At 41.1% G+C, this 26,206-nt stretch overlaps 2 protein-coding genes across 8 annotated transcripts in view; one reads left to right on the top strand and one right to left on the bottom strand.

Annotated features, from left to right (window-relative positions):
* Positions 1–20,335, bottom strand: part of LOC101920564 (kinesin light chain 1) — a 71,988-nt gene extending 51,653 nt beyond the window's left edge. For 3 of the 7 annotated variants that reach the window (XM_055797051.1, XM_055797056.1, XM_055797074.1), the window contains exons 1-4: positions 20,172–20,335; positions 19,297–19,494; positions 17,930–17,993; positions 15,946–16,036 (exon numbers count right to left, since the gene is read on the bottom strand). In XM_055797051.1, coding sequence (XP_055653026.1) covers positions 15,946–16,036; positions 17,930–17,993; positions 19,297–19,494; positions 20,172–20,294 — 476 coding nt within the window. In that variant the 5' untranslated portion in view covers positions 20,295–20,335. Of the gene's footprint in view, positions 1–15,945; positions 16,037–17,929; positions 17,994–19,296; positions 19,495–19,905; positions 20,144–20,171 lie in introns of those variants that run through there. The other 4 variants (XM_055797066.1, XM_055797079.1, XM_055797087.1 and 1 more) reach the window with 2 other exon arrangements.
* Positions 20,336–20,368: 33 nt separating this feature from the next.
* BAG5 (BAG cochaperone 5) lies at positions 20,369–25,780 on the top strand. The gene is made up of 2 exons (XM_055797129.1): positions 20,369–20,520; positions 21,303–25,780. Exon 2 carries the CDS (start codon positions 21,331–21,333, stop codon positions 22,681–22,683), a length of 1,353 nt encoding a protein of 450 aa, XP_055653104.1. The 5' UTR covers positions 20,369–20,520; positions 21,303–21,330; the 3' UTR covers positions 22,684–25,780.
* Positions 25,781–26,206: the final 426 nt, after the last annotated feature.

The raw sequence follows: 26,206 nt of genomic DNA, 5'->3' as shown, positions 1-26,206 counted from the left end.
TGACAAACTATAATACTCTATGCTATACAAATTTACAGACACTCAGTATTTTTCAAGATACTTTTAAGCATCAAAATTCCCAAGAGCTTATGACAAGAATTAGTCTTGTATCTTTACTCCCTGCAAACAAGGAATAGGTTCTACAAGGGAATGCTTAAGTCAATACATACTTACTGCGTTCAACCAGCAATTTCTGTTCCTTCTTTACTTCTGCCGTACCTGTCATTTCATTGAAAGATGAAGCAACTTCCTTACTTGCTTCCGTGTTCTGTAGTCAGCTGATGGTTGACTACCAGCATCTTTCTGGATTGGAAAGACTCCTCCATATTCACTCTGCATGACTTTTAGCGCTTATACATGAAGAAAGATAGCATTCCATTCATGCTCCTCCTTTCCTTCCTCTATGCTCTCACTTTTCAGTGAGTTTATTCTCTCTTGGGGTTTCAGTTGCTCATTCAGTGTTATGAGAATTACTAATCACTGCATATGAGTCACAGGAAGTTACATTTATTTCTGTATTCACCTACCTCAGTCACTGAATGATTGCAGAAGTGTATTAAATCCTTCAGAGGAAATAAAAACCACTCCGTTGGTGGAATATCACAATTTTGGCCATAACTACAGTAAGAACATTCAGTGTGTGATACCTCACCCTCCCATACCTTCACTTCCCGACTATGACTGTGCTCTCTTTCTTTACCTTGCTTTTGGGATAAGGCCTAGTATTGATAGGGAAAAAGTTTATTCCACAAACGCAACAAACAGACACTTCCAAACACAAGATCTTTGATAGTCTGTATTCAAACCCAGCAACACTTAGCTAAAAGCAGAAAATGGAAGGATCACCTCTGCTGATTTCTAAGTGCCTGCTTTATTACTGCTTACGTTATCCCCTTCCTTTTCTTTGAACACTAGCTGTTTGATACCTGTATGGTTTGTCAGCATACCTGCAAGGAGATTTGCTAACTCATCAGGCTTTGCTGCCAGATTACTTGCAATTAGATTAGGTGAGACCCTTACCTTGATAATCTTGGTAGTTATTGGAGGGGGTTTTCTATGGCAAAGGAGACCTTTAGGTACCTTTTTCTCATTAAATTCTCCAGAGTTTCATTATGAAAAGTGTTTTTCCCTATAAAAAAGCCTTGTGAGGGCTGTGATTTTAATTTCAGTCACACATCAGTGTAAATCTGGGAAAATGTCATTAACCAGTATAAAATTTTGGGGGTTTTGGCAAGTGAACCTTTGAAAGCATAAGAAAGGCATTCATTTTTCCAACCAATTTTAGGCAGAGGCACAGACTGGGACATAAACTTGTCTTGGCACCAGGGGAACTGGTGCTTCCTCATAGAGATATAGAAGATGTAGTCTCTTTATTCTCAGTAAGATTCCTACATACACTTATAAAAGAAGGAAGCTGTGATTTTTTAGATGATGCCTTTTATTAAAGCTCATGCATATGCTGATCACAAGAAATGGTAATGCCAGTGTATGCCTGTATGTGACCTTTTCCAAGTAGAAATTTGCACCTACCAATGAAAAGAGAACGAAGTCTCAAAAATCTAAAAGGCATTACAGATAACCATCCTATCTGGTCTTTTTCTAAATGTAGTTATCAAAAGGTAATTATCAAACTCTATTGAAAACCAAGCAGGCACTTTGCCCTTCTAAGAACCCCACTCGTCCAGTGTTCAGTCTCAAAGGTAATATATACATACAGATACAGTGCCAAATGGTGTCATTTCTTTCTAGCTTTTTTCCCTTGCTAGTGATCAGCCTCATTTCTCTACATGTTTGCATTTCTAAGGAAGTCCTCAAATGTAACACTTCTCTTTTACATGCTTGATTAAATTATGTAGAGAAAGAAGATTCTTCCCTGGGTAATCCTCTTAGCTGGTCCTTCCTCCACGCGCCTGTGTATGAGACTCCTTTTTCCCCTCCTGATGGTCAATTTGCTTGGCTAAACAAACCAAACTCTTAATCTCGCTACGAGAGATTCTACATCTCCCTGACCGTTCAACTTGCCCTTTTCTGCTCCCATTTGCTTCCTCTTTCTTGAGCCTAATGTGCTGCAAGTATTTGTGCCATGGTCACTATTGAAAATGATTGTTCCCAAGTCTGATTTATCAGTTAACCTCCCTTTCACTTCATGTATTGCTTTCCTACACATGCCGCAGTAATTGCCAAATGCCTCAACTAATACTCTATATGAAATTACACCAAATTCATGTGGCATCCATGTAGTTTTTTTAAAATCTAAGGAACTTCTTATTTTTTATGGGAAGCCATTTTACATCTGCCTTTCATTGCCAGAGTTTACTTTGGTTAAGCGGGTACTCAAACCAAGGCAGGACTCAGCTGCAGTGGGCTGACAAATTCGTGGTAATACGTTTTGCCTGAAGGGAAAGGGAAATGGAAATGTTTCTGCTGGGTGACAGTTGTTTCTGTAGTTTCTGTGCCAATGACCAATTTTGTCTCTACAGAAAATGGCTTCTGTGAATATGCCTGTGGCTAGATGGACGGTATACAGTACGTGGGGCTGAGAAGGGCAGAGTCACTCTAGAAATCAATAGCAAACAGAACTGCCTGTGCCAGATATTTTGTGCCTCATCCTGTCTACTTGGGAAATAGAGCAGATGCAGGATAAAGAGAGATGATCTTATTCCCAGGGGTTTGGATATGAATGTACTGTGAAGTTTTTGCTTCAGTTTCAGATGTTGTAATTCCCGTCTTTCCTGTTCTAATTCAGTCTTTTTTTATCTGCTTTAATGAAACATTTTTTTTCCACTTCACAGAGAAATCCATTGCAAAGTCTTAAGTTCAAAGACATGCCAAGGACATGCCAAGGACTCACTCTTCACTTCTCCGGTGTCTTCACAATGGTACAGAAAAAAATTGATAAGTATATCGCTGCTATCAACTCTTAGACTTAAAACATTGGTGAGGTGATTGTGTAATTCACTCCTACAGGATGGATGGTGTGTTTGATCTCAACAGGCTTGTCTGTCAGTTACCTGAGAGCAAATATTCTTGAAGAACTCAATCTTTGGGCAGTCTCCCAAAGGTCTAGATCAGAGTCTGATGAACAGTCTCATCAAACCCAGATGAAAAGGGTTTGAGAGAAGGGTTTGAAATCATCTCTGTGCCCTCCCAATCCTATGCTATTCCCTGCTCCTTGAGTGACTTACACAACCACAAGGACCTAGCTTCCATGTGATAGTTCTGCCCAGGACCTCCACGGGGGTCCATCTGTAACCCAGCCCACACACACTTGGTATACCCCCTATATTAGGGGATGTGAAAGGAGACCTAGCCTTGTAGGTGTCAGTTTCTGAAGAAATTAATTCCTCATACGTCTGTGCACAGGTGTTTTGGAGACCCGTCTATAAAAAAAACAGTGAGGGGATGCTATCTATTTGTTAAATTTGGCAGATTCTGCTGCATCACATCATGTTCTGAAGGTTTTCCTTGTGCCAAAAAGGCTAGACTCAGTTTAGGTGCATTGTAATTTATGCAGAAACTGGCTAAGGCAGCAGTTACCTCATCAGTGTGTAGATCATCACAGACATTCTAAGGCTGCAATTTTGCTTCAGAGGACAAATAACTGAATATAGGAATTTAGAGCAGGACTCCCTGACTTTTGTCTTTGGTGGCCAGCTGGGCATAGTACGATTCGCAGAAAGTAGAGCTTGTAGTAATTTCTTTCAAGGAAAATATCCATGCCACCATGGTTCTCTACACCACCAGTGTCACCTAAAACACCTGGACCGTTCGAGGAGATTACACAAAGCAGTTCATCACATCAGTTAACAACAGTCTCCTGGGGAGGTTCTGGGGAACTTCCATATGCCGTACTTTACATTTTGAATCTGTGTATTCTAACGTAAAATTATTTTTTAATATTTAAAATAAAAATTATGCTTTAATGAAAGCTGAAATACATTGAAATTGTTTCAAAGACATATATAGTACAGTTTTACATAGTTTATCAAACCGTAGGTATTGAAAATAAAGCGACTGTAAACAGGAACTGAAACATGCCTCAATAAACACTAGGAGAAAGCTGGGAACAGTTGATACATATAAATTAGCCATGAAAGTGAAATGTACTGCCTACACAGTGTTACACTTGTTATTACATGCTGACGGGTCACAAAGTACACTATCACCATATGTTAGAAAACTGTCATGACTCACATGGAATAGGCTGATGAATAATAGTATCTTCCCTCATCAGTGTCTAACACTGACCAGAAATCTACCCAGTAAATGGTTCTGTTGTGGGCAGCAATTTAACATGCCCCATATCCTTATAACTAACTACATAACCGTAAAATGTTACTGCCAGGTTTATTGTGCACCAATGCAGAAAGCACTCTAAATATATTTAAAGGAAGATTCACACATTTGTCATTTCCCATCCCACTCATTTTGCAACCAAAGGAGGCTGGAATGCTGCGTTACCGGCATTCTCATTAATTTGAATTATCTTCTTTCCCTTTGAATTTTTGGTTGTAAACTCTATTGAGTAGTGCCCAAAACCAAAGTTCATATTGTAAATAAGTGAGGTTGTTTTTCTAATTTACGTGCAAACATATAATAGAACTAAAAGTTAGTTGAAAAGACATTAAGTACAAATGAAATTGAACATTGAGTGCTAAGTGGCTGTTAGAGAATATCTATAAATTATAGACTCAAGACAGTAAGTACTAAACTTCTTTGCTGCTTTTAGAGAAAGCGTGAACCTGATGATTCAAAAGCCTGAGAAAAATCTTTCTAAGAAGGAAGCATGCTCTGTCCAGTGGCAACTCTTCAGGCACGTTCTCCCAGCATCAGCCTATTTTGCTTAGTCTCATGGCAGCCGGATTTATGGCTGCGATGCCGTGGTAACTGTTAAGCATTCCCAGCAAGCCTCCAGGTGTCACACTGAATAAACCTCTCTTTCCCCAGCAGCAAAAGCAGCACCAGAGAAGCCGCAGCAGAGGAGCATAGCAAATGAATTAATTTTGAGCATCTTTTGTAAATTAAAATTGCTCAGTAATCCTACAGCAGAGCTGATTTTTCCTTTGAAGCGGGCTTCAGTTCTCCTTTGATACAAACTAGCACCTGTGGCTATTTACTCATATGCCAGTTTAGTATTTTGTTCTGGTTTTCATAGTGGAATTTTTCAGGAGGCCTGGGGAAATGGGAGGCTTTCCAGACATGACATTGAAAGTAGTATTTTGGTAAATGTGAGCAGAATATTGGTAAATCCAGAAGACATTTTATTACATACTCATTGGAATTTAGTTTCCATTTTGTCTTTCAATCTCATACAATTCTGGACAAGTAAAGAGTTTTCTACCTATTTATAGTTTTGATGGCTATTAAGGTCAGAACTGTCTTGACTTGGTTTGTTACATAATACTTATGCTGTGTCATACCATCTGTTTTCTATATGACATTCCTGAATAATAAAATCACTTGGAGAGCAATCGAGGCAGTCAATTAATCTCTTTTGAAATTTGCAATTAATGGGTTTTGTCTTCTAATATAGCCTTGACCACAATATCTGTTTTGTAAAACATCCCCTCCTCCCCCAAATAATCTAGATTTCTAATCATTCAAATCATTCTAGAAATGAGAATCTGTAACTTTTCTGGAACCCTTTAAAAACAGCCAATGTATACTACACACTGATCATTAGATGAAAAAATTTTCCACAGCAGGGATTTGTTACAAAGATAGAGCCAAAATTTGTCACCAGGAAGTTCTTTAGCAATAAGGTATGAATAGTGACCTGAATTTCTTATGATTCTGAAACTTGCATTTTGCCTGTTAATGTGTTTTGGCTCAAATGATGAAAGTTAACACAGCCAATTCTGCAGCTGAATCATATCAGTGGGTTCTTTGGAGGCAGTGGTGTGAACAGAGTATTGCTGAATGCCAGCAGTTCTTGACTGGCATGGGGGCTGCTGGAAACTCATGCCACTCATGGTCCAGCAAAGTAGCTTCAGGGCTACTCCAGCTTAGGCTGAAGGCCAACTGCATCCTGGCGGTCTCAGGAGATGCATACAGTCGCTCTTGCTGCCTCCTGCTGTCTCAGGCCCTGGTTACAACACACCTGGGACCACCCCTAAGGGTGAGAATCTGCATGCACCAGAAAGCAGAACCACTGTGCAAAATACAAGGAACTCATTTAAACGGGTATCTGGTTTGAACTAGTAAAACACAAGCAGCTGTATGAAACAGGGACTATGTCTTCAAAGCATTTACATGGCTTCTAAGACTGATTTTGACTGTGGGCAGTACTATAAAATAATATTTCTTCTGAGTAAGATCACACTTAAAAAGCGATCATCTAACTTTTTGCCTTTTCTAGCCAGAAGTATTGCTTTTGCACTTCCACAGCATCTGCTATTTGAATATATCAGTCAATTAAATCTCACAATATGTGGGTAAATCTTAATCTGTTAATGAATGCAAAGTCAAGGCACAAAGAAGTGATTTATATAATAATAAATATTAATGAGTATGTATTCAAGATGATTACATTCCATGGACTTATAAACTCTTTTTAACAAATAAACTCATAAGAAATAAATGATCTTGTATTTCCCTTACTATTTTTTTTCTGAGAAATGAACCTGAATATTCAGTTATGGGGTTATTACTCTGTGAATCAGTTTACAGGAATCAGTGAATATAATTTTTAGTATGAAAATGTTATTCATGCATATTACAGTTCCTGGCATATATTATCCTTTCCTGAAAACATTTCAGTCTACCATTCTTTATGCATAAAACTGGCCTATGGGCTCTGCGCAGGATGAAAATTAAATTCTTGTTTGGCTAAATCTGATTACCCTGTAGGATACCAGTCTTAGTCAGTAATAGTGGAAGCTAAAAATTGCAAGCAGAACAGTTCCCTTAAAATGGGGCCAGGAAGGGTCAGCTTCTGAATTAGAAATCTGAGTTTTGAACTAAATTTTAATTTTATCCCTAAGAATGTTCAGTGTAGAAGCTATCTTCTCAGTAGTTGCTACCATCACTTCTCAAACTCATAATGAAATTGAAAAATGCATTTATTTTTCCTTAAGATGTACAGTTCTTTATTAATAATTTCCAAAGGTACTACAATCACTTCAACCTAACCATTAGTCGGTCTGCCTCTCAATCCCCATTTGATACTTCCTCTTACTCCTCTGGTATTATATCAAAATTAAAGCTCCAGTAGAGAAATTCAGTGAATAAGAACCCCCCACAGAGATTATCAGAACATAACCACTGCAAGTCAATACAAACTATCTAAAATTATGTGAATATTGCCAAAATAATGTTGCTTTGTTATGCACTTACTGAGTGCATGAGACAGATTAAAAAGGCACATGGTGACATTACTAAATATGAAATACTGCTGTTCCTTCTGACAGGATTAGCTAAATACCTAAATGATAAGAACACTCCCCTGTATTTTTCCTATACTCAGAAAATGTGCACAGAAAAGTCACTCTTTGATCTATTTCACTAGCTTCACTTACTGTAGCAGGCCTTTGTATACATAAAAAAAATATTTTTAGTAGTCTGTGGCAGCTCCTTAGTCTTCCTTTGATGTAAAAGGATTTATGATCAATAGTATCTGAAAGCAGCTGGCATTAGTACAGCTGCTCTGAGTCAAGAAAAAAACTACCAAAAGTAATGCAACTCTGGCAAAAATGATACAGCTTTTGGCTGCTCAGAAAATGTAATTATCTCAGTAAATGTATGTGGGTTTGGTAATGAGTCTCAACATTTCAGATGGATTAGTATTATTAACAACATCTTTTCACAGAGGCTTTATTAGGTACTCTAAATCAGAGCTCAACACTTACCTAATAAATACCTCACTCCTTCAATAGGCTTTAGATGAAGGGACCCAGCACTGCACACAGAATCTTAATGAACAGGGGCAGAACCAGGCTTGCCAGAGATAAGCCTGGGGGCAGCACGGCAGTGTTTGAGGGATGGCGTGCTAGCGAGGTCCTTTGGTCTGCCATCTCAGTGGAAGTAGAGGATGGAGATCCAAGCGGCATCAAAGACACAAGGGTTACTGATGCATTAGAAACCACAGAAGCGCTTGAGAATGATCCCGTAGGAATTAGGGCTTCTCCCCGCAAAAGGATGGCAGGATCAACAGCCCAGCTGAAGTGCATCCACACCAGTGCAAGCAGCATGGGCAACAGGCAGGAGGAGCTGGAAGCCAGAGTGCAGCAGGAAAACTATGATAGAGCTGCCATCACGGAAACATGGTGGGATTGCTCGTGCAACTGGAGTGCTGCAGTGGGTAGCTATAAACCCTTCAGAAGGGATAGGCAAGGAAGGAGAGGAGGTGGGGTAGCTCTGTATGTTAGGGAGTGTTCTGGTTGTCTAGAGTTTAATGATGGTGCCAATGGAGTTGCGTGTTTATGGGTAAGAATCAGGGGGAAGACCAACAAGACACCATGGTGGGAGTCTGTTACAGACCACCCAACCAGGATGAAGAGGCAGATGAAATATTCTACAAGCAGCTGGGAGAAGTCTCACAATTGCTACCCTTGTTCTTGTGGGGGACTTCAACTTACCAGGTGCCTCCTGGAAATACAATATCACAGAGAGGAAAAAGTCCAGGAGGTTCCTGGAGTGTGTGGACGACAACTGCCTGGCACAGCTGGTGAGGGAGCCAGCGAGGGAAGGTGCCAGCTGGACCTGTTGCTTGTGACCAGAGAAGGACTGGTGGGTGATGTGATGGTTGGAGGCCATCTCGGGCACAGCGATCACAAAATGACAGAGTTTTAGAGTCTCGGAGAAGTAAGAAGGGGATCAGCAGAACCTTAAATATCCAAAGGGCAGATCTTGGCCTGTTTAGGAGCCTGGTTGACAGATCCCCTTGGGAGGCAGTTCTGAAGTGCAAAAAAGTCCAGGAAGACTGAACATTCTTCAAGAAGGAAATCTTACATGTGCAGGAGCAGGCTGTTCCCATGTGCCACATCAGCCTGGCTGAACAGAGAGCTTTGGCTGGAACTCAGGAAAAAAAGAAGAGTTTATGACCTTTGGAAGAAGGGGCAACTCAGGAGGACTACAAGGATGTTGTGAGGTTATCCAAAGAGAAAATTAGAAGGGCCAAAACCCAACCAGAAATTAATCTGACTATTGCCTTAAAAGACAATAAAAAAATGTTTCTATAAATACATTAGTAACAAAAGGAGGACTAAGGAGAATCTCCAGCCTTTCTTGGATGTGAGGGGAAAAACACAGTGCAGAATGTGCTGATTTTGGCTGGGGTAGGGTTAATTTTCTTCATAGCAGTTAGCATGGGCTGTGTTGGCTTTGTGCTGGGAGGAGCGCTGGTAGCGCAGGGATGTTTTCGTTACTGCTGTGCAGTGCTTACACGGGGTCAGGTCTCTTCTGCCTCCCAGCCCACCCCAGCAGCAAGCAGGCTGGGGGTGCACAAGAAGTTGGGAGGGGACACAGCCGGGACAGCTGACACCAGCTGATGCAAGGGATATCCCATACCATACAACACTGCGTTCAGCATAAAAAGCTGGGGGAAGAAGAATGAAAGAGGAATGTTTGGACTTCTGGTGTTTTGTCTTCCCAAGTACCTGTTGTGCATGATGGAGCCCACCTTCCCTCGGAGATGGCTGAACCCCTGCCTGCTGATGGGAAGCAGTGAATGAACTCCTTGTTTGGCTTTGCTTGTGCATGTGGCTTTTGCTTTACTTACTAAACTGTCTTTATCTCAACCCACAAGCTTTCTCACTTTCACTTTTCCAATTGTCTCCTCCATCCCATCAGGGTGGCTGGTGGCTACATGGTGCCACGTAGCTGGCTGGGGTTAAACCATGACACAGAGGAGGAAAAGGCTGAGGTACTTAGTGCCACCTTTTGCTTTAATAGCAAGACCAGTTGTTCTCCTGGTACCCAGCCCCCTGAGCTGGAAGACGGGGACAGGGAGCAGAATGAAGCCCCCATAATCCCAGGGGAAGTGGTTAGTGACCTGCTACACCACTTAGACACACATAAGCCTATGGGGCCAGATGGGATCCACCCAAGGGTGCTGAGGGAGCGGGTGGGAGTGCTCACCGAGCTGCTTTCCATCATTTATCAGCAGTCCTGGCTAACCCGGGAGGTCCCAGTTGACTGTGAGGTTCCACAGGGCTCAGTGCTGGGTCCTGCACTCGGGTCACAACAACCCAATGTAACGCTACAGCCTGGGGCCAGAGTGCCTGGAAAGCTGCCCCGCGGAAAAGGACCTGGGGGTATTGGCTGAATACGGGCCAGCAGTGTGCCCAGGTGGCCAAGACAACCAATAGCATCCTGGCTTGTATCTGAAATAGCGTGGCCAGCAGGACTAGGGAAGTGATGCCCCCTGTACTCGCACTGGGTTCAGGTTTGGGCCACTCACCACAAGACAGACATTGAGGTGCTGGAGCGTGTCCAAAGAAGGGCAGCAAAGCTGGTCTAGAGAACATAGGAGTGGCTGAGGGAACCGGGGTTGTTCAGCATGGAGACGAGGAGGCTCAGGGGGGACCATATTGCTCTCTACAACCACCTGAAATGAGGTTGTAGTGAGGGGGTGTTCGTCTCTTCTCCCAGATAATGAGAGAACAAGAGGAAATGGCCTCAAGTTGTCCAGGGAAGGTTTAAATTGGATATTAAGAAAAAGTTCTTCACTGAAAAGGGCTGTCAAGTGTTGGAACAGGCTGCCCAGGGCAATGGTGGAGTCACCATCCCTGGAGGTATTTAAAAGATGCGTAGATGTGACACTTAGGGACATGCTTTAGTGGTGGGCTTGGCAGTGCTAGGGTAATGGTTGGACTCCATGATCTTAAAGGTCTTTTCCAACCTAAATGATTCTATTCTACTAAGATGCCATAAAGGCATTAACTTTACCTACAAGCAGCTCAGAGCAGAATCCTAGTGTGATCCATCATATGCTGATTATACTACTTTTGGGTGACCAACTCTAAAATTCCATGTTAAGAAAACAGTTTTAACTGTGAATTGACTGAAGCTCAATCCAAACCTTCCGTCTGAATTCCCACATCTCCCCATGCCAACAGCAGAACACTTAGATCCGCATGATCATTCAACTGACATATAACACCTTTTTCCTTGGACTACTTCTAGTAGTAAATCAATTTCCTGATCTGGTACAGCAGACACAAAAACATCTGTTAAAAAAAGTGAGCAGCTCAGAAGATGAAAATGCTTCTTTTGACTAATTTCTACCCACTTAAAGCATATGTGAAACTACCTTAGGGATCTTATGCATAGGGTGTAAGAACATACGGCTATCAGCTACCAGTCCACTGGGGTTCTGGCTTCTGCCTTTCAGGGATATTTTCTTGTGTTATCCAATCATTCTTTTACATTGTAACTATTTAATAAGTGTGCATTTGCATTGTGGTCAAAGCTTATATACTGTAAGATACAATCTACTGTAAAGCTCTGAAGAATTACATTACATACCCACAGCGGTGTACTTCAAAAACTTATTTTCCTGAAGAAACATGGCATTTTCTAACTTTCTAATAAATATGTAACTTTTACAGTACCAGTGCAGTAAATAACATTCACAAATATTTTCCTACAAGTGTTGGTTATCACCTCAGCAAACATTATTCATTTACTAATATTATTCATTTACTAATAACACAACAGTTAAAAACCACAATCCAGTGACTGTTTTAGCCCCAATGATATCACCATTGTAAGAAACAGTGTGATCCTCTACTATATCATCAATATTTATTTCATCTTGCAAAGAAATTACTACTGTTGATATTGACAAAGCTCTTATTGCTCCAGCTGAAAAAGCCTGTGAATAAATCATGTCATGTTTAGATAGGAAAAACAGATCAATGACTACTGAGCTGACATTTCCAAAAGCAGAACCTTCCCTACTGCGTAGCTTTAGGAAAACACATTTCATTAGATAACATACATTCTTTATAACAGAATCCTCTTAGCAGGTACTGTACCAAAACAATTGCACTGTATAAATGGGACAGGGAGAACATTTCGAGGAAGAGAAATTATTTTAAATTACAGATACATGGCATAGTATTTTGAGTCTTTACTTACACCTTCCCATTGATGTTACATACCTGGAGGCCAGAAAAATCACCCTCAGGCGAGCTGGAGTGCCTCAGAGAAACTGGCGAGAATAGCACATTTTTTGAAAGAAATGAACCAGTATAAAGCAGTGCATATTAGTATTAATGTTGTTCTCCTCCATACAGCCAAGTATCGGTTTCCTTTCCTACTAGCAATGCATCAGTTTCATTGCTCAGCAATGTTAGAGGTCCAAGGGGGCCAAATTCCTTTTAATTAAAACAAAATTATCTAAGAAGATCCTACTGAATTAGTAATTTATGTGAAAACATCTTAAATCCTTATTAAAAATAGTAAATAATCACACTGAAAGAGGATTATTCCAAACTGATTTTATATATATATACACTCATAAATCATACTTTTTCCTTCAGCCATGTTTTATTACTTACGGATAGCTACTGCCCCAGACAGACAACTGCTGCAAAATGAGGCATTTTTGTCTTCTATACTAATATGGCTAGTGGAGACAACATTATCTGACTGGAGTTCGGGTGCAGCACACTGAATCACATGTTATTTTGAAGTTTTGACTCTGGTAAAAATGTGACAGCTGTGATCCACTCTGCTTAATGTAAATGAGGAACAGCTTTTAATAGCTTTCTCAGATGTGTTTTGATTGGGAAATATTTTAGATATTCTTGAAATAAAAGGTAAAGGAAATTTACATAGTGATTATAAATTAAGACCAATGACAACTTTTATTTACAGAGTTTAACAAACAGATTCAAGCAATTGTTACGTTAACCATTCAGACTCTGAACATCATTAGTTTATAGCCGGCCTAACTAGTGTCACATTCTTCCTGGAGCTGTGATTAATTTCCAACATTTTTCTTTTTCCAACGAAGGCACCTCAGAGCTCTTGCCAGTGCTACTTGTCCCATGAGGAATGTGATAGTAAAGTTACGTTTATACCAGTCTCTAGGATTCCAAAGCCAGGAAAATTATCAGCACACAGAACAAGAACAGGAAAAGGTACACAATTATAATAAAATACCCTTTGGCATCGACAAATGACAATTCAGTGATGACCTGCATTTTCCATTCTTTGTGGGAACACTTTTCCTGCTTAATGACAGTTAAATAACCTATGAAAAGGTCTATGTGACTATCCACATCCACAAACAGATAACATGGGGACTGTAGGGCTACAATCATTGAGAGCTTAACTGTAAAAAAGTTAAGGGATGGATAGTTTTATGACCAACTGTATCTGAAGTCAGGTAAGATAAAATAACTGTAACCATATCTCATGTTTCAGAAGTAAAGCCGATCATCAAGCTATCTAGAAGAATTTCCTGCCAGTGCTGTGCTATGGGTAAGACTTGTTTGTGCATGCATGAAGATGCATGTGTTGGGAAGGGCATAGTTGGTCACCTATAACTATGGAAAAAAATAAAATAAAAGTCACACCTCAAAGACTAATTGTATAACTCAAAACAGGATTTTTTTTTCTAGAGAGAAAAAAAACCTAGAAAGAAAAAAAGAAATATATAAGAAATATAATGCAGTACCTTTTAAAGATGATGCCTTTAATATTGCCAAAGTTAGCCTTTGTATCTTTAAATAGTTTTTATGAAGCATGCATAGCTTCTGAAACCAACTCAAGATATAGATAGGAGAGTCTGTATCAGCCCTTTCTAACCTCTCAGAACTTGCTTCAAATTCTTGCCCCTGTTACAAACTAACATCACAATTTTTTTCTGGTTTCTAACAAGTACCCCACCCCCATTTTGTAAAATGTCACAGAAGCAGCAAAATATTGTAGAACTAGCAGGGAATATTAAACGCTGGGATTTAGGTCTTCTCTTGAGATCTCTGTGGGAAACCTTGCATGTAGAGATCTAACATAAACCTGAGATACTAACCTCTCAGTAAGGATAGTAGCCAAGATCATGCTGACAAGCAGCACTGAGCTACCCCCTCAGATGTCATGTTGAATCAAAACATCATGCTAATATCACAACTCTTTCTTTTCCCCTTTCATGCCTCATTTCCTATACCCTTCTCAAATTTTTTTCCCCTAAACTAGACTGTAGTTCTAGTCTGTGTACCCTGAACTAAATATTCATGGCATCTATGCACAGTCATTGCTTCAATTTTAATACAATTTTAGAAGTTACACACTTCAGCGGCCAGTTTTCAGGCCAGCTCGCAACACCGCAAAAGAACGTACAGCTGGATGCATAAACAGATTTTTATAAATATGACCCCTCAAAAATCCTAGTGCCTGGAAAAAGCTCCGCCGCTTCCAGGGCTGTGCAGTTCCACTTTGAAACTACAATGCAGCTGACACTACCTGATTTTACAAGGCAGCAACAAGGAAGGTCATGTTTAGACACAAAGCCTGAACTGTCTTACCATGAAGACAGGACACTGTCCCGAGGTTGCTGCAACAATGGCAACTGGTGACCAGTTCTAAGATAAACAATTTGCTTTCTCACTCATCAGCTATAGGCAATTTGAAAGATAATCCTCTTATTAAAAATAATTTTTTACTTTCCATCTTTTCATGCCGTTGCTTAGGTTTATGGTGAGATTCCTCCCAGCCCCATGGACAAGACAAGATGTGCAGATTTAAATATTTGTTACAGTAAAATTGTTATTACGGTGTAGTATGTTATGGTATACACACAATACATACAGAGAACCCTAAACCACAATTTGTTATAGATCAGTTATAATGATGATAGAATTCTCACTAGCATTACACCACTAGGAATGCAGTTACACTTGACACCTTTGAGCCCAATAATCTTTCAATCCAATACAGAGAAAGAACTGAAGCTGCGGTTTCATATTCAGTGGGCAGTGCTACTGTAACTGGATTAAGTGCTATCCTCCCCCAGCTTCCCATTCCTTCCTCATTTCTAGCCCTCTACCAAGTGTGCACAGCTACTTGCAGGGTAACGTGTGTTTGCAAGTCATTTCTCAGTCATTTTGGATTCCAAACCCAGTTTATCAAGCTGTTGTATAAACAGTAAGACCGAAACAATGCAGTAGATGTTGTGAAGAAGCACAGTGGAACTAGGCTTACCCAGCTGTAGCTGAGGTTCTACACAGGATGAGTTTATGCAATCATTTTACTAGCTTTAGCACTAGCTTCCCATTCCTTCCTCATTTCTAGCCCTCTACCAAGTGTGCACAGCTACTTGCAGGGTAACGTGTGTTTGCAAGTCATTTCTCAGTCATTTTGGATTCCAAACCCAGTTTATCAAGCTGTTGTATAAACAGTAAGACCGAAACAATGCAGTAGATGTTGTGAAGAAGCACAGTGGAACTAGGCTTACCCAGCTGTAGCTGAGGTTCTACACAGGATGAGTTTATGCAATCATTTTACTAGCTTTAGCACTAGCTTTGCCACATAAAACCCCCTGAAACTCAAGGCTAATCACTTTCGCTTTTACTGTGTGCTTGCAAAATGACAAAACTAAGAATGTTAAATATTGTTTTCATTAAACAATTTTCCTTTGAGATTAATCGTATTTACTAGGCCTTAAGTCAACTAGAATCTGTTATATTGAAACTTCAAGTTTTGTTCACATATTTATCAGTGTCAGTTCGCAGCATGAAAAGACCCACGCCATAAGAGAAACAACTGAGTGCCTGATCTTGTCTCTCTGAATCTTAGACACGAGATTCATCTTGCTACTAAATCAACAATAAGCAGTGGAAAAACTCAAATGATAATACAAATTTCTGTCAAATTTTCTAAAGTGACAGTTTTAGGTGCTGTTTTACCAATTACAGGGAAAAAAAAGTTCAAATTTTAAATTCAATCTTATGCCTTTAGACTGTAATGTGTAATAACCAACAAATACCTTCTACATACCTGTTATACTGCATATGCTTTCTAAAATTTTTACTTAGAAAGTCCTTGTAGAAGTCAGCCATTTCTTCTGCATTCAGTGTTGTTTTTTGACCTGAAAATAAGTTTTGGCATAACAGTGTCAAGCTAATTATTTGCATTAAAGCACTGGGTTCAGATGCAGGAGAGTTAGGTCTGACTCCTTGCTCCTACAAGTTTCCTTTGTAACCCTGAACAAATGCATATGCTTTTATCCTCCGGCTTTTTAAAACTTATATAGGGAACACAGCAGATTAAAAATACCATCATCTTGAAGATAGCATAACTCTTAAGCCCTTATTACTTCTGCAAGTCACCATGTTTATCAGATCTTAGATTATTTAGGGAACTAGTGGACTCTGATGGAAAAGTATCTATCCTTTGAGTAAAATTAATCTCTTGTGTGGCTGAAGTCTAAAAAGCACCAGCAAGAGCACTTAGTAACTTAAATTTCCCGCTGTAAAGCAAGTCAATATAGTCACTATCCATGACTGACATGGTATTTTCAGACGTACATTTTCTTCTGTTGCTACTGATAAATTTCAAGTAACTTAGTGTATGTTCTGAGATGTCAGATTTATTAACAGTAGACAATTATTTTGTGAAGAAGCAAGTACAACAGATGACTTTGAATATGCCACTCTCATAAGCAGAATATAAGAGGAGATGGATTCTCTCCACAGACTAAGAAAAGAAAACCTGTGGCTACAGCACACATGTAGAATCCTGAGAACCAGCACATATTCTCAGCCTACCAGGTAATTACTATACAAACTTCCTGGCACTTCCAGTGTTTCTAAAGTCAGGATGAAATTTAAATGTTCCAGGGGACACGAATACAATGAAGGAGATGGAACTGTGATATTCAACTTGTTGCTGTTCCAAAATGCTCTTTAGGGCTCCCGAGACTGATCACAGAAATTTAAATTATTGATCAGTTCTATTTGTCATTATTTACAAAGCTAGTATATTACAATGGATTAATAAACTATGGGATAAGTTTATTCTACAACTATTTGAAGACTGCCTACTTAACACCTGTAGTTAATTTGTTTCCTCATACTGGTATCAGCAGAACTGATTGTAGATTCACTTACATATAAAGAAAGTAAGTTTTATTCCAACACTTCACATGTATTGTTATTTCTCTTTATTTTTATATACACACATGCAGCTGTATTATAGAACAGAGTTAATCAACATATTTCTAAGAGATGTACATGCTTACTATTTTTACTTTTATTTCTAGGCTATAAAAACAAGCCAAACCAAAACGGCAATACAAAAGAAGCATTTTCGAAACAACACAGAACTTAATTAAAATTATTTCTCAACAATACAGTGATCACCAGGATACAAACAGAAGCGGAAAATAATAGTCTGTGATATACACAATGTCAGAACAGATACTTTACTAAACTCAAACAGATCATTATTCTGTGAACAAAATGTTCAACCTCATACTACAATGGCCAATTCACTGTCACTATGAAGGCATCTCGTTTTCAGTTTCACATGATGAATTAGAGAAGCAACTATTTCACAGCAACTGTGCTCAGGCAAATAGCAGCTGCTGTCTCCTCAGAAGCTGTCTTATTCTTCCTCAAGGAAAAATATTGTATTAATTGCATACACTATGGACCTGAAGCCAAAAAATGCTCTATTGGCTTAGGAGTTATGAAAGGAAAAAGTTCCTTCCCCCTTAGACTAGACTAGAGAATTATTGTATTACTTGGCTACAATTTCAGCACATCAGCTGCAGGGAAGGAATTAGGGATGAACAGTGCAACAGATGATCTGATGCCCACATGCACATCTCTGAAGAGCTCCTCCCCTCTTTTTATCATTCTCCTGAAAACAGTTCTTAATTCTGCCCTCAAGATTTACTTGTGACAGATCACAAAGAGCACAAACAGAATTCCAAGTTAAACAGAATGCATCCTAAACTATAAATAAACATCTCACTAACCTGTTTCATCTCTCATTTCCAGACCCTTGGCTTTGAGTCTTGAATAAATAAATTCTTCTTTTTCCTGAAACAAGGTTTTCCACATTAGAATCTGATGTGCTCTGTCCTTGAAATTAACCATTGTTTTTAATCACATAGCAGTGTAGTGCTTAACACCTTCTGAAATAACCAGCAATATTCACTGTACTTGGAAACATCACCAAAACATTTCCCTGAATCCAGCGAGTTAGTTAAACTGGTAACTTTGTCACTTAGATCCTGCTACGTGCATGCATTCAAGTAAGCGTTCTACTGAAACATAAACCACTTATTTGTGGAGTAAAGTTACAGCCGAGCCTCAGTATTGCTTGACAGGATCTGAACATTCAGTTTGTAAGAAACTATTAAGATGGCTTTAAACTGAAAAAGGGTAGGCTTAGATTGGATATAAGGAAGAAATTCTTTACTGTGAGGGTGGTGAGGCACTGGAACAGCTGCCCAGCGAAGCTGTGGATGCCCCATCCCTGGGACTGCTCAGGGCCAGGCTGGATGGGGCTTTGAGCAACCTGGCCTAGTGGAAGGTGTCCCTGCCCATGGCAGAGCATTGGAACTAGATGATCTTTGAGGTCCCTTCCAACCCAAACCATTCCATGATTCCATGTACTGTATTCTCAAGTTAATTTGAATAGAGAAAAACACGCAGCCTTTAAAAACTGAAACTTCTTAGATCGAAACAGAATAGTTATTTGTACATAAGCTTTTCAAACTTAAAAAGCAGTTCTATGGAATTAAAAATCAAGCTTTGTTTTGTCCTCTGAGATCTTTGCAAGTTGGGGAGGGTATGATGATCAAAGATCATCACAAACTATGGTGAATTCCTGAACTGTTACAGTTCTTCCAACAAAATTCAGTGTCTTTAACCAATGCTGCGATCAGGAAAGAAGACAGACCATGACTGAAAAGTCTGTGCTTTTAGCTTTGTTGGGGTTTACTGCCAGTGAAACAGGACACGTCCCCGATTTACCCTTGGTGATTATACCCAGTTTCTCTCATGACAGAGCAAGAGCTGCAGAACATTTTCAACAGCCACTCTAGTCACAGACAGGTCTTGCATGTAGGGTGGCTACTTTTTATTTTCAGTGCAAGACAGGAAAACGGCTAATATCATTATATGCCACTAAACAGCAATAAGTTTAGTTTTGTATGTCATTTTAAAGACATGAATGACAAAAAATTTCCACAAAGGCTCCGTGCTTACTAAAAGAAACAGTATCAATTACCACCCAGTAACAGCAGGAGAACTAAATATTACTTCACAGAGACCAAACTGCCTGATTTCAGGTGGGTGTGCCGGAGCTGAGCATCACAGGGTGTTGCAGTGGGCTCACCTGGCGGAAGGCACAGTTGTGCAGTGCCCAGAAGCGCTGGTCACAGGCCTGGGACTCCTGCCGTGCCTCCCGCAGCCGCCGCTCCAGGGGTGACTCCTCAGGGGGCACGTAGAAGATGACCGGGCGCAGGTTGGAACGCGTGTCGGGGGGGCCAATCCAGTCATTACGCGAGTGTGCAGGGGGGCTGAAACCCAGGCCCTTGAAAATACAGGCAGAATTCATTACAACCAATTTGAGACAGACTCCAAAACTCCACACAACCTTCAAACATAACAGTTTAACAAGTTCAGAATTGTGCGCATTCATTTACCCCGACTGAAAGCAATGTGATACGTTTAAAATTTATGTTTATTTAGAAGTACGCTACAGAGAAGATACCTTCAACTCTTCCAACAGACGCAAATCTTTGTTATTTCCAAAAAGCAACTTTTTTTCTAAAATTTTTCTATCACTGATGTTCTACTTCCTTAAAATATTTGATGGCACGAACTAGCAAGTATGTAAGTCTTCATAATACTACTTTCTTCGTGCATCCCTGCAAACACGCAGAAGCGCGCAGCTTTTCAGGCCGGGCTTAGTGAGATCTGGCTCCAACAGCCCGTGACTTACCGCTCCGTTTGTGAGCGCGTTTTACCTCCCGTGTGCCCCCGCACCCCACCCGCGGAGGCCCGCCTGGGATTTACAAACACCGGGGGCGCTGGAAAACACGTAAACAACGCGAGGCCGCGGGAAAGGCAGGCTTTTACCGGGACGCGCTGCCGCGGGGGCGGCCTCCCCCGCTCCCCCCTCAGAGCTCCGCGGGGGCGGGAGATCCCGAGGCCTCCCCGCGGCAGGCCGGCTCCAGGGCGCAGGAGCTGCTCCCCGCCCAGATTTACCGCGTTCTCCTGCCGCTCTCCGCGTCCAGCGGCGGGGCCGCCGGCAGAGGAGGAGAAGGGGGCGGAAGAGAGGAGGAGGCGGCGGCGGCAGCCACCCCACCGCAGCACCCTGGCAGCCGCCATCGCCTGCCGGCGCCTGGCGCTTTACGGCGGTGTCGCAAAGGCAGGGGCGGGCGGGCGCGGGACGGCGGCCGGGGGCGGTGCTGGGAAGGGGCCGCGTCGCTCGGCCGCGCCGTTCCTGCCCCCGCGGCCGCCCGCCCGGCGGGGCGGGGCTGCCGGTGTGCATTCCGCTCGGCCCGTGGCGCAGCGCCGGGCCGGGCAGCGGATCCCTCGGCCGGGCGACCGGCGGGTGAGGCGGGCCGGGAGGGAGGGAGAGTGTACCGGGCGGCGGCGGTGAGGGGATTTGCGGCGGGGGTGGGGGGGAGGCGGCGGCGGCCGAGCCTCTTCTCAGCGTGCCCTGGGCTCCCCCGGGGTGGCCCGGTGTCATCGCCACTCACCGCTTCCTGGGGCCCCATCGCCGGGGGGGCGCGGGCGGGAGGTGGCTGCCATGGAGGGGCCGGGCCGGCGGGTGCTGCGGGGCCGCGGGGCGCGGGCCGGGAAGGGCCCTGCCGGTGGCCGTGTGCCCCGGGGGCGGGGAAGGGCCCTGCCGGGGCCGTGCGTCCGGGGGCGGGGGGGGCCGTGCGCCCCGGGGGCGGGGGCCTGCCGGGGTTTGTGCGCCCCGGGGGCGGGGGTGTGTGGAGCTGTGCGCCCCGGGGGCGGGGGGGGGTCCTGCCGGGGGCCGTGCGCCCCGGGGGCGGGCGGCCTTTGCCGCTGTTCCCGCGGGCTGCGGGCGGCCGGTCCGTGCGGCGGCGCCTGCAGAGGCCGAGCGGGCGGGGAGGGCTGCAGGCGGCGGGTAAAGGCGAGGAGCTGGCGTGTGGTAACTAAAGCATCACCCCTGCAGCCCCAGCGGGAGGAGGAGGTGTGCGGCGGTAGAGGAATGGCTATGAAATACCAGCCGAGCGGTTTATTCCTGTCGCTACACATATTTAAAATAGCTGTAATGCTGAAGTGCTTCAGAATGTCGTTTAAGTTGCGGTATGTGCTTGCTTAGCACTTTATTAATGACCGGTCTTCTCCTCACTTTCCTTGTAGTTCATCTGAAACTGGACAAAAGAAAAGAATGGATATGGGTAACCAACACCCATCCATAAAACGGTTGCATGAAATACAGAAGGAAGTCAAAGAGATTGAACAGCAAGTGGTTGTCTTCAGTGGTCTCTCTACTGATCGAGATTACAAGAAATTAGAAAGGAGTCTTACTAAACAGCTCTTTGAGATTGATTCTGTAGACACCGAAGGAAAGGGGGATATTCAGCAAGCCAGGAAGAGAGCTGCTCAGGAAACAGAGAGGCTGCTTAAGGAACTGGAACAAAATGCAAACCATCCACGCAGACTGGAAATAGAGGCTATATTCAAGGAGGCACAGTCACTTGTGGAACGTGAGATCACACCTTTTTACGAAGGAGGTAACTGTATAAGCGACGAATTTGAAGAAGGTATTCAGGACATTGTGTTGAGGCTTACCCAGGTGAAAACCGGAGGGAAAGTTTCTTTACGCAAAGCAAGATATCGCACTCTGACAAAAGTATGTGCTGTTCAGGAGATTATAGAAAGCGGTGTAAAGCAACAGCTGTCCCTGCCACTCTCTAATGATGCGCATCCTTCGGTCTCCAAAATTAACTCTGTAATGTGTGATGTGAACAAAGCAAGAGGAACTCTTATTGCGCTTCTCATGGGAGTGAGTAGTAATGATACCTGCAAGCATCTGTCCTGTGTGCTTACAGGCCTCATTGCTGATTTGGATGCTTTAGATGTCTGTGGTCACACGGAAATAAGAAATTACAGAAAGGAAGTCGTAGAAGAGATCAATAAATTGCAGAAGTACCTGGACTTGGAAGAAGAAGCAAATTCTACTCACGCTTATGATTTGGCACAAAACCAGTCCATTCTAAAAATAGAAGAGATCCGTAAGAAAATGAAGGAAGTTAATTCATTACTTTTAAAAACAGAAAATGCTTCTGATTTGTATTTAGGATCCAAAGCAGAATTGCAGGGGTTAATTGCCCACTTAGATGAGGTGAGTCCAGGAAAAAACCCTTGTATTAGAGAAGCCAGGAGAAGAGCAGTAATAGAAGTTCAAACTCTTATAACATACATTGATTTGAAGGAAGCACTTGAAAAAAGGCAAATGTATTCTGAGCAAACTGCTGCCGAACATCAGTCTCATAAAGCAGTTTGGACTGTTCTTGGAAACTTGTCTCAAATTCAGCAGGAGGTGATTTCATTTGATGGAAACAGAACGGATAAAAATTACATGAGATTGGAAGAACTTCTTACGAAACAACTTCTAGCACTTGATGCTGTTGATCCACAAGGTGACGAGCGGTGTAAGGCTGCCAGAAAGCAAGCAGTAAAGCTTGCGCAGAATATTCTTTACTATCTGGACATGAAAACAGATGAATGGGAATACTGAAACAGCCATGGCCTAACACAGAACATTTTTTCCTTTGGCACTTTATGCAGATCACTGGCAGCGCATAATAAAAGTGGAGTGTTCTGTGCTTGCTTAAATCACGGAGATTGCATAAGCAGTTGACTTGGCTATATGTCTGCTATCCCACGCAGTCACCCACTTGCCATGGCAACTGTCAGTACACCATCAGCAATTCAGGTCATTGCTACAAGCAAAGAAGTGCAATTCTCTGAAGGAATAGTTTAATACTTGATCAAATGGTGGCTTCCCCCCCCCCCCCCGTTTTTGTTTTAATAACCTTGTGCAATGTTCAGCAAGTGCAGATTTATTAAATGTGGGGAATCTTCCTTATGGTACAGTGCTGGCAAAACTATTTTAAAAAGACTGGATATGAAAATTAGTTTCCAAGCATGAGGCTCCATCCAGCAACTTCACAGCAGTCTGGATATACTCTTAATGTGCTGTTACGACAAAGTATTAAGGGCAAAAAACCTGCTGGCTTTTGGGTTGTACTTGATTTATTCCATCCATCACACCTTTCTGGGTGTTTAGATTTCTAAATTAATGGAGCTGGAATGCCAACTGCAAATTAACATTTACATAGGCAAAGCCAATTAGGTCTTTTTTTTTTTTTTTTTTTTTTTAATACCAGAGCCCTTTGATTTGCAAAACCAGGTCTTTTGTTAGGGAAAAGTCTTTCCAATTACTCCTTTAAGGTACTGAGGCTTGGAGAGGAAGATCTGTACATACATACTGATCAGATAAACGGGATGTTGAGGATTTCAGCTGCCATCCATAAACCCCTGAAAACTGCACTGAACTTTATTTAGGGGCTGCTTAGGTGTCTTTTTAAACTCGGTTGTTAGATCTGGTTTCGACTTGTCTTTTCACAAGAAAACAGGAACAGAAATTCACTTTGAAGTGAATGAGCATTTTGGAATTATTTTTGTAAAATTAGGTAGCGAGCTATAAAGATGTCCTCGATGTAAATGTGTGTTACATATTTTATACTGGTCAGGTGTGGTTTCAAACATGTCTTGGAAAGGACTTGTGGCAAATGTCTCTCTTTGCAACTCATCACTTAATTGTTTTAATAACTTCATAAATAAGCTTGCTTGTACTATTGTATGTACCTACCTTTTTATTTGTGGCTGCTAGTGCCAATCACATTTCTACTGGAGCATGTTTTTTGGCATTTTTTTGAGAGCATGGCATTGAAATGAATTAATTATAAAGATATATTGAATTATGGATATTTTTGCACTTAGCTCCTTCATGTTGAATTAATGAATTATTGTTCTATAGATGATGATTTGCACCACTTTAAGGAGTAAAAACCATTTCGGATGTTAAAATAAATATTTTTAGATCTATTTTTGACTGATTAGAGATGACAGTACTGTCTGTGAGAGACAAGTGCCTTTATGACACCACTAACTTGCACCGTCATATGTAGATATAGGAACTGTTTACTGGCAGCTTGATATATTTGTAATCTTTGCAAACTGGATTTCTCACATATATATATATAATTCTACTATAATATCTGTCAAATTAATGTAATAGTTGAAAATTGTTCTCTAGAATCCTGAGAATGAATATCGAATTTGGGAAGTAAGTGTTCTGCTTATAAACGAATGCATTGACATGGGGATGGGGGACTTGGGGCAGGTCTTTTGTGCCTATTGCTACAGGAAGGAGAGGATATGTTTGCTCCACAACATGCTTTGAGATGTGGATGAAAGGCTGTGTAACTTCAGAGTGTGAATATATTTTGTTTGTGATTGTACAGGTGATAGCTTTGCAAATTTACTTGCCAAAAATGATCTATTTTTTCAACTGAGTACAGTGCCTGAGGCACAGTTTGGCAATGACATAATGTTTGTTGGAGGATTCTCTGCTCCTTCAGAGGGATAACCCCATTGAATTTATCTCTTTTTACCTCAAAAAAATCATATCCCCTAGTTAAAATTCCAATCTATTTATATATTATGTGGCTATTTTATTAGAATATTAACAATGTTACACACCTGAATTATTTTACTCATTTCAAGCTTTCTTCTTGTTCAAACTGCAACTTCTGATTTGCACTTACCTTTTTAGGAAATGAAAGAATTTGGTAGTGTAATGGTGGTGTTCTTTTTTCTTTAGTATTACTGTCAGGTCTGCAGTGGTTACTTGTTTAAACGTTTCACAATTTAGTGTCTGTGTTCATTGGAGGTTATGTGTGGCTTTATAAATGTTTGATGCACTTACATAAAATGAGTAAGTATAGTTTTCAGATCTGTTCTATTTTAAATTTCTATGTCTTTCAGCGTTTCTGAATGAATTATTACGCCTGTGTCTCTAAGAAGGCCAATGTGTAAGGTTAGTGTAATTTTGACTGAGTAGAGTTCATTAGCAAGTTATGTGAATTAAGTTTTTTTCCATTGTTCTGTAATCTAATAAATCAGCTATTTCAATTCTATGGTAAAATCCTCATCTGGAATGGGATTAATTCAGTTTTTGCATGAATGAAAGTAGTAAACTAAATATGCGTAACCAAAAAATTAATGCACAGATTTCTCGAGATCTTGTCCTGAAGAATGTAATTTCTGGTTTTTATATCCAAAGATTGAGGGACACACAACTTTTCTTTCCTATACAGCAGTCTGAAATAATCAGCAAAATGTAAATAGATCAGATTGCAGAAGCCTGCATTTTAATACTATACTGAAATATGATAACTTTTCTATGTGCTGTGTTACTTAACTTAGAGCAAAATAAATAATTGGATATTTGGGGGAGAAACAGTCCTACTTCATGATTCCTATTTGTTAATTGTATTCCTTTTAAAATTAGTTTTCTTTAGTTATTTCAGTGTTTATTTTTGTTGTTTACCACTCTAAGTGGTTTTTCTATTTTATCAGTTTGGAGATTTTTGTTAAATATGATTCCTACTTTCTCAATTTAACAGAAATTATATTATGTGCTCCTTATGGTGTATATGTCTTGATTTATTGCTGTGTAGGATATGGCATTTGTATATGCAAACTCAAGATTAAATATTGCAGTGTTATATTCTTGATTATTAATAAAAATACATTACTACCTTTTATTAGGTATTCATTTGAATGTTGTGCCCTGCTGCCTTTCTCTGTTTATTTTTGAATGTGAGTTATCAGAATGTAAATTATTTTCATCTTAGAGAAAGTGTTTTTATTAAACGTAGACATAAAGCTCCCTTTTTTGTTTTGTTGGGTTTGTTTTGGGTTTTTTTCTCCTTTAAAAGTTTGGGTTTTCACAGCTGTATTTATAAAAATAAAGTTCTTTGTGTGGAAACCACTTCTGCCTCTACTTGCTAAATCTGATGCCTTTTGGTTTTCTCTGCATTGAACCTTGCATTACAATCATTACATTGGATCATATAAATAGGTGCTCTGTATCATAGAAACATCAGTCATTGCTCGCATTCTTTCTCGAGCAATGGCTTTGCATGCTCCTGGGCTTCAGCTGGATGATCACTACAAAAATGCTTGTGGCT

Source organism: Falco peregrinus, chromosome 1 (assembly GCF_023634155.1).
Source record: "Falco peregrinus isolate bFalPer1 chromosome 1, bFalPer1.pri, whole genome shotgun sequence".
NCBI lineage: Eukaryota > Metazoa > Chordata > Aves > Falconiformes > Falconidae > Falco > Falco peregrinus.
This window is presented reverse-complemented; position numbering and strand designations above follow the sequence as displayed.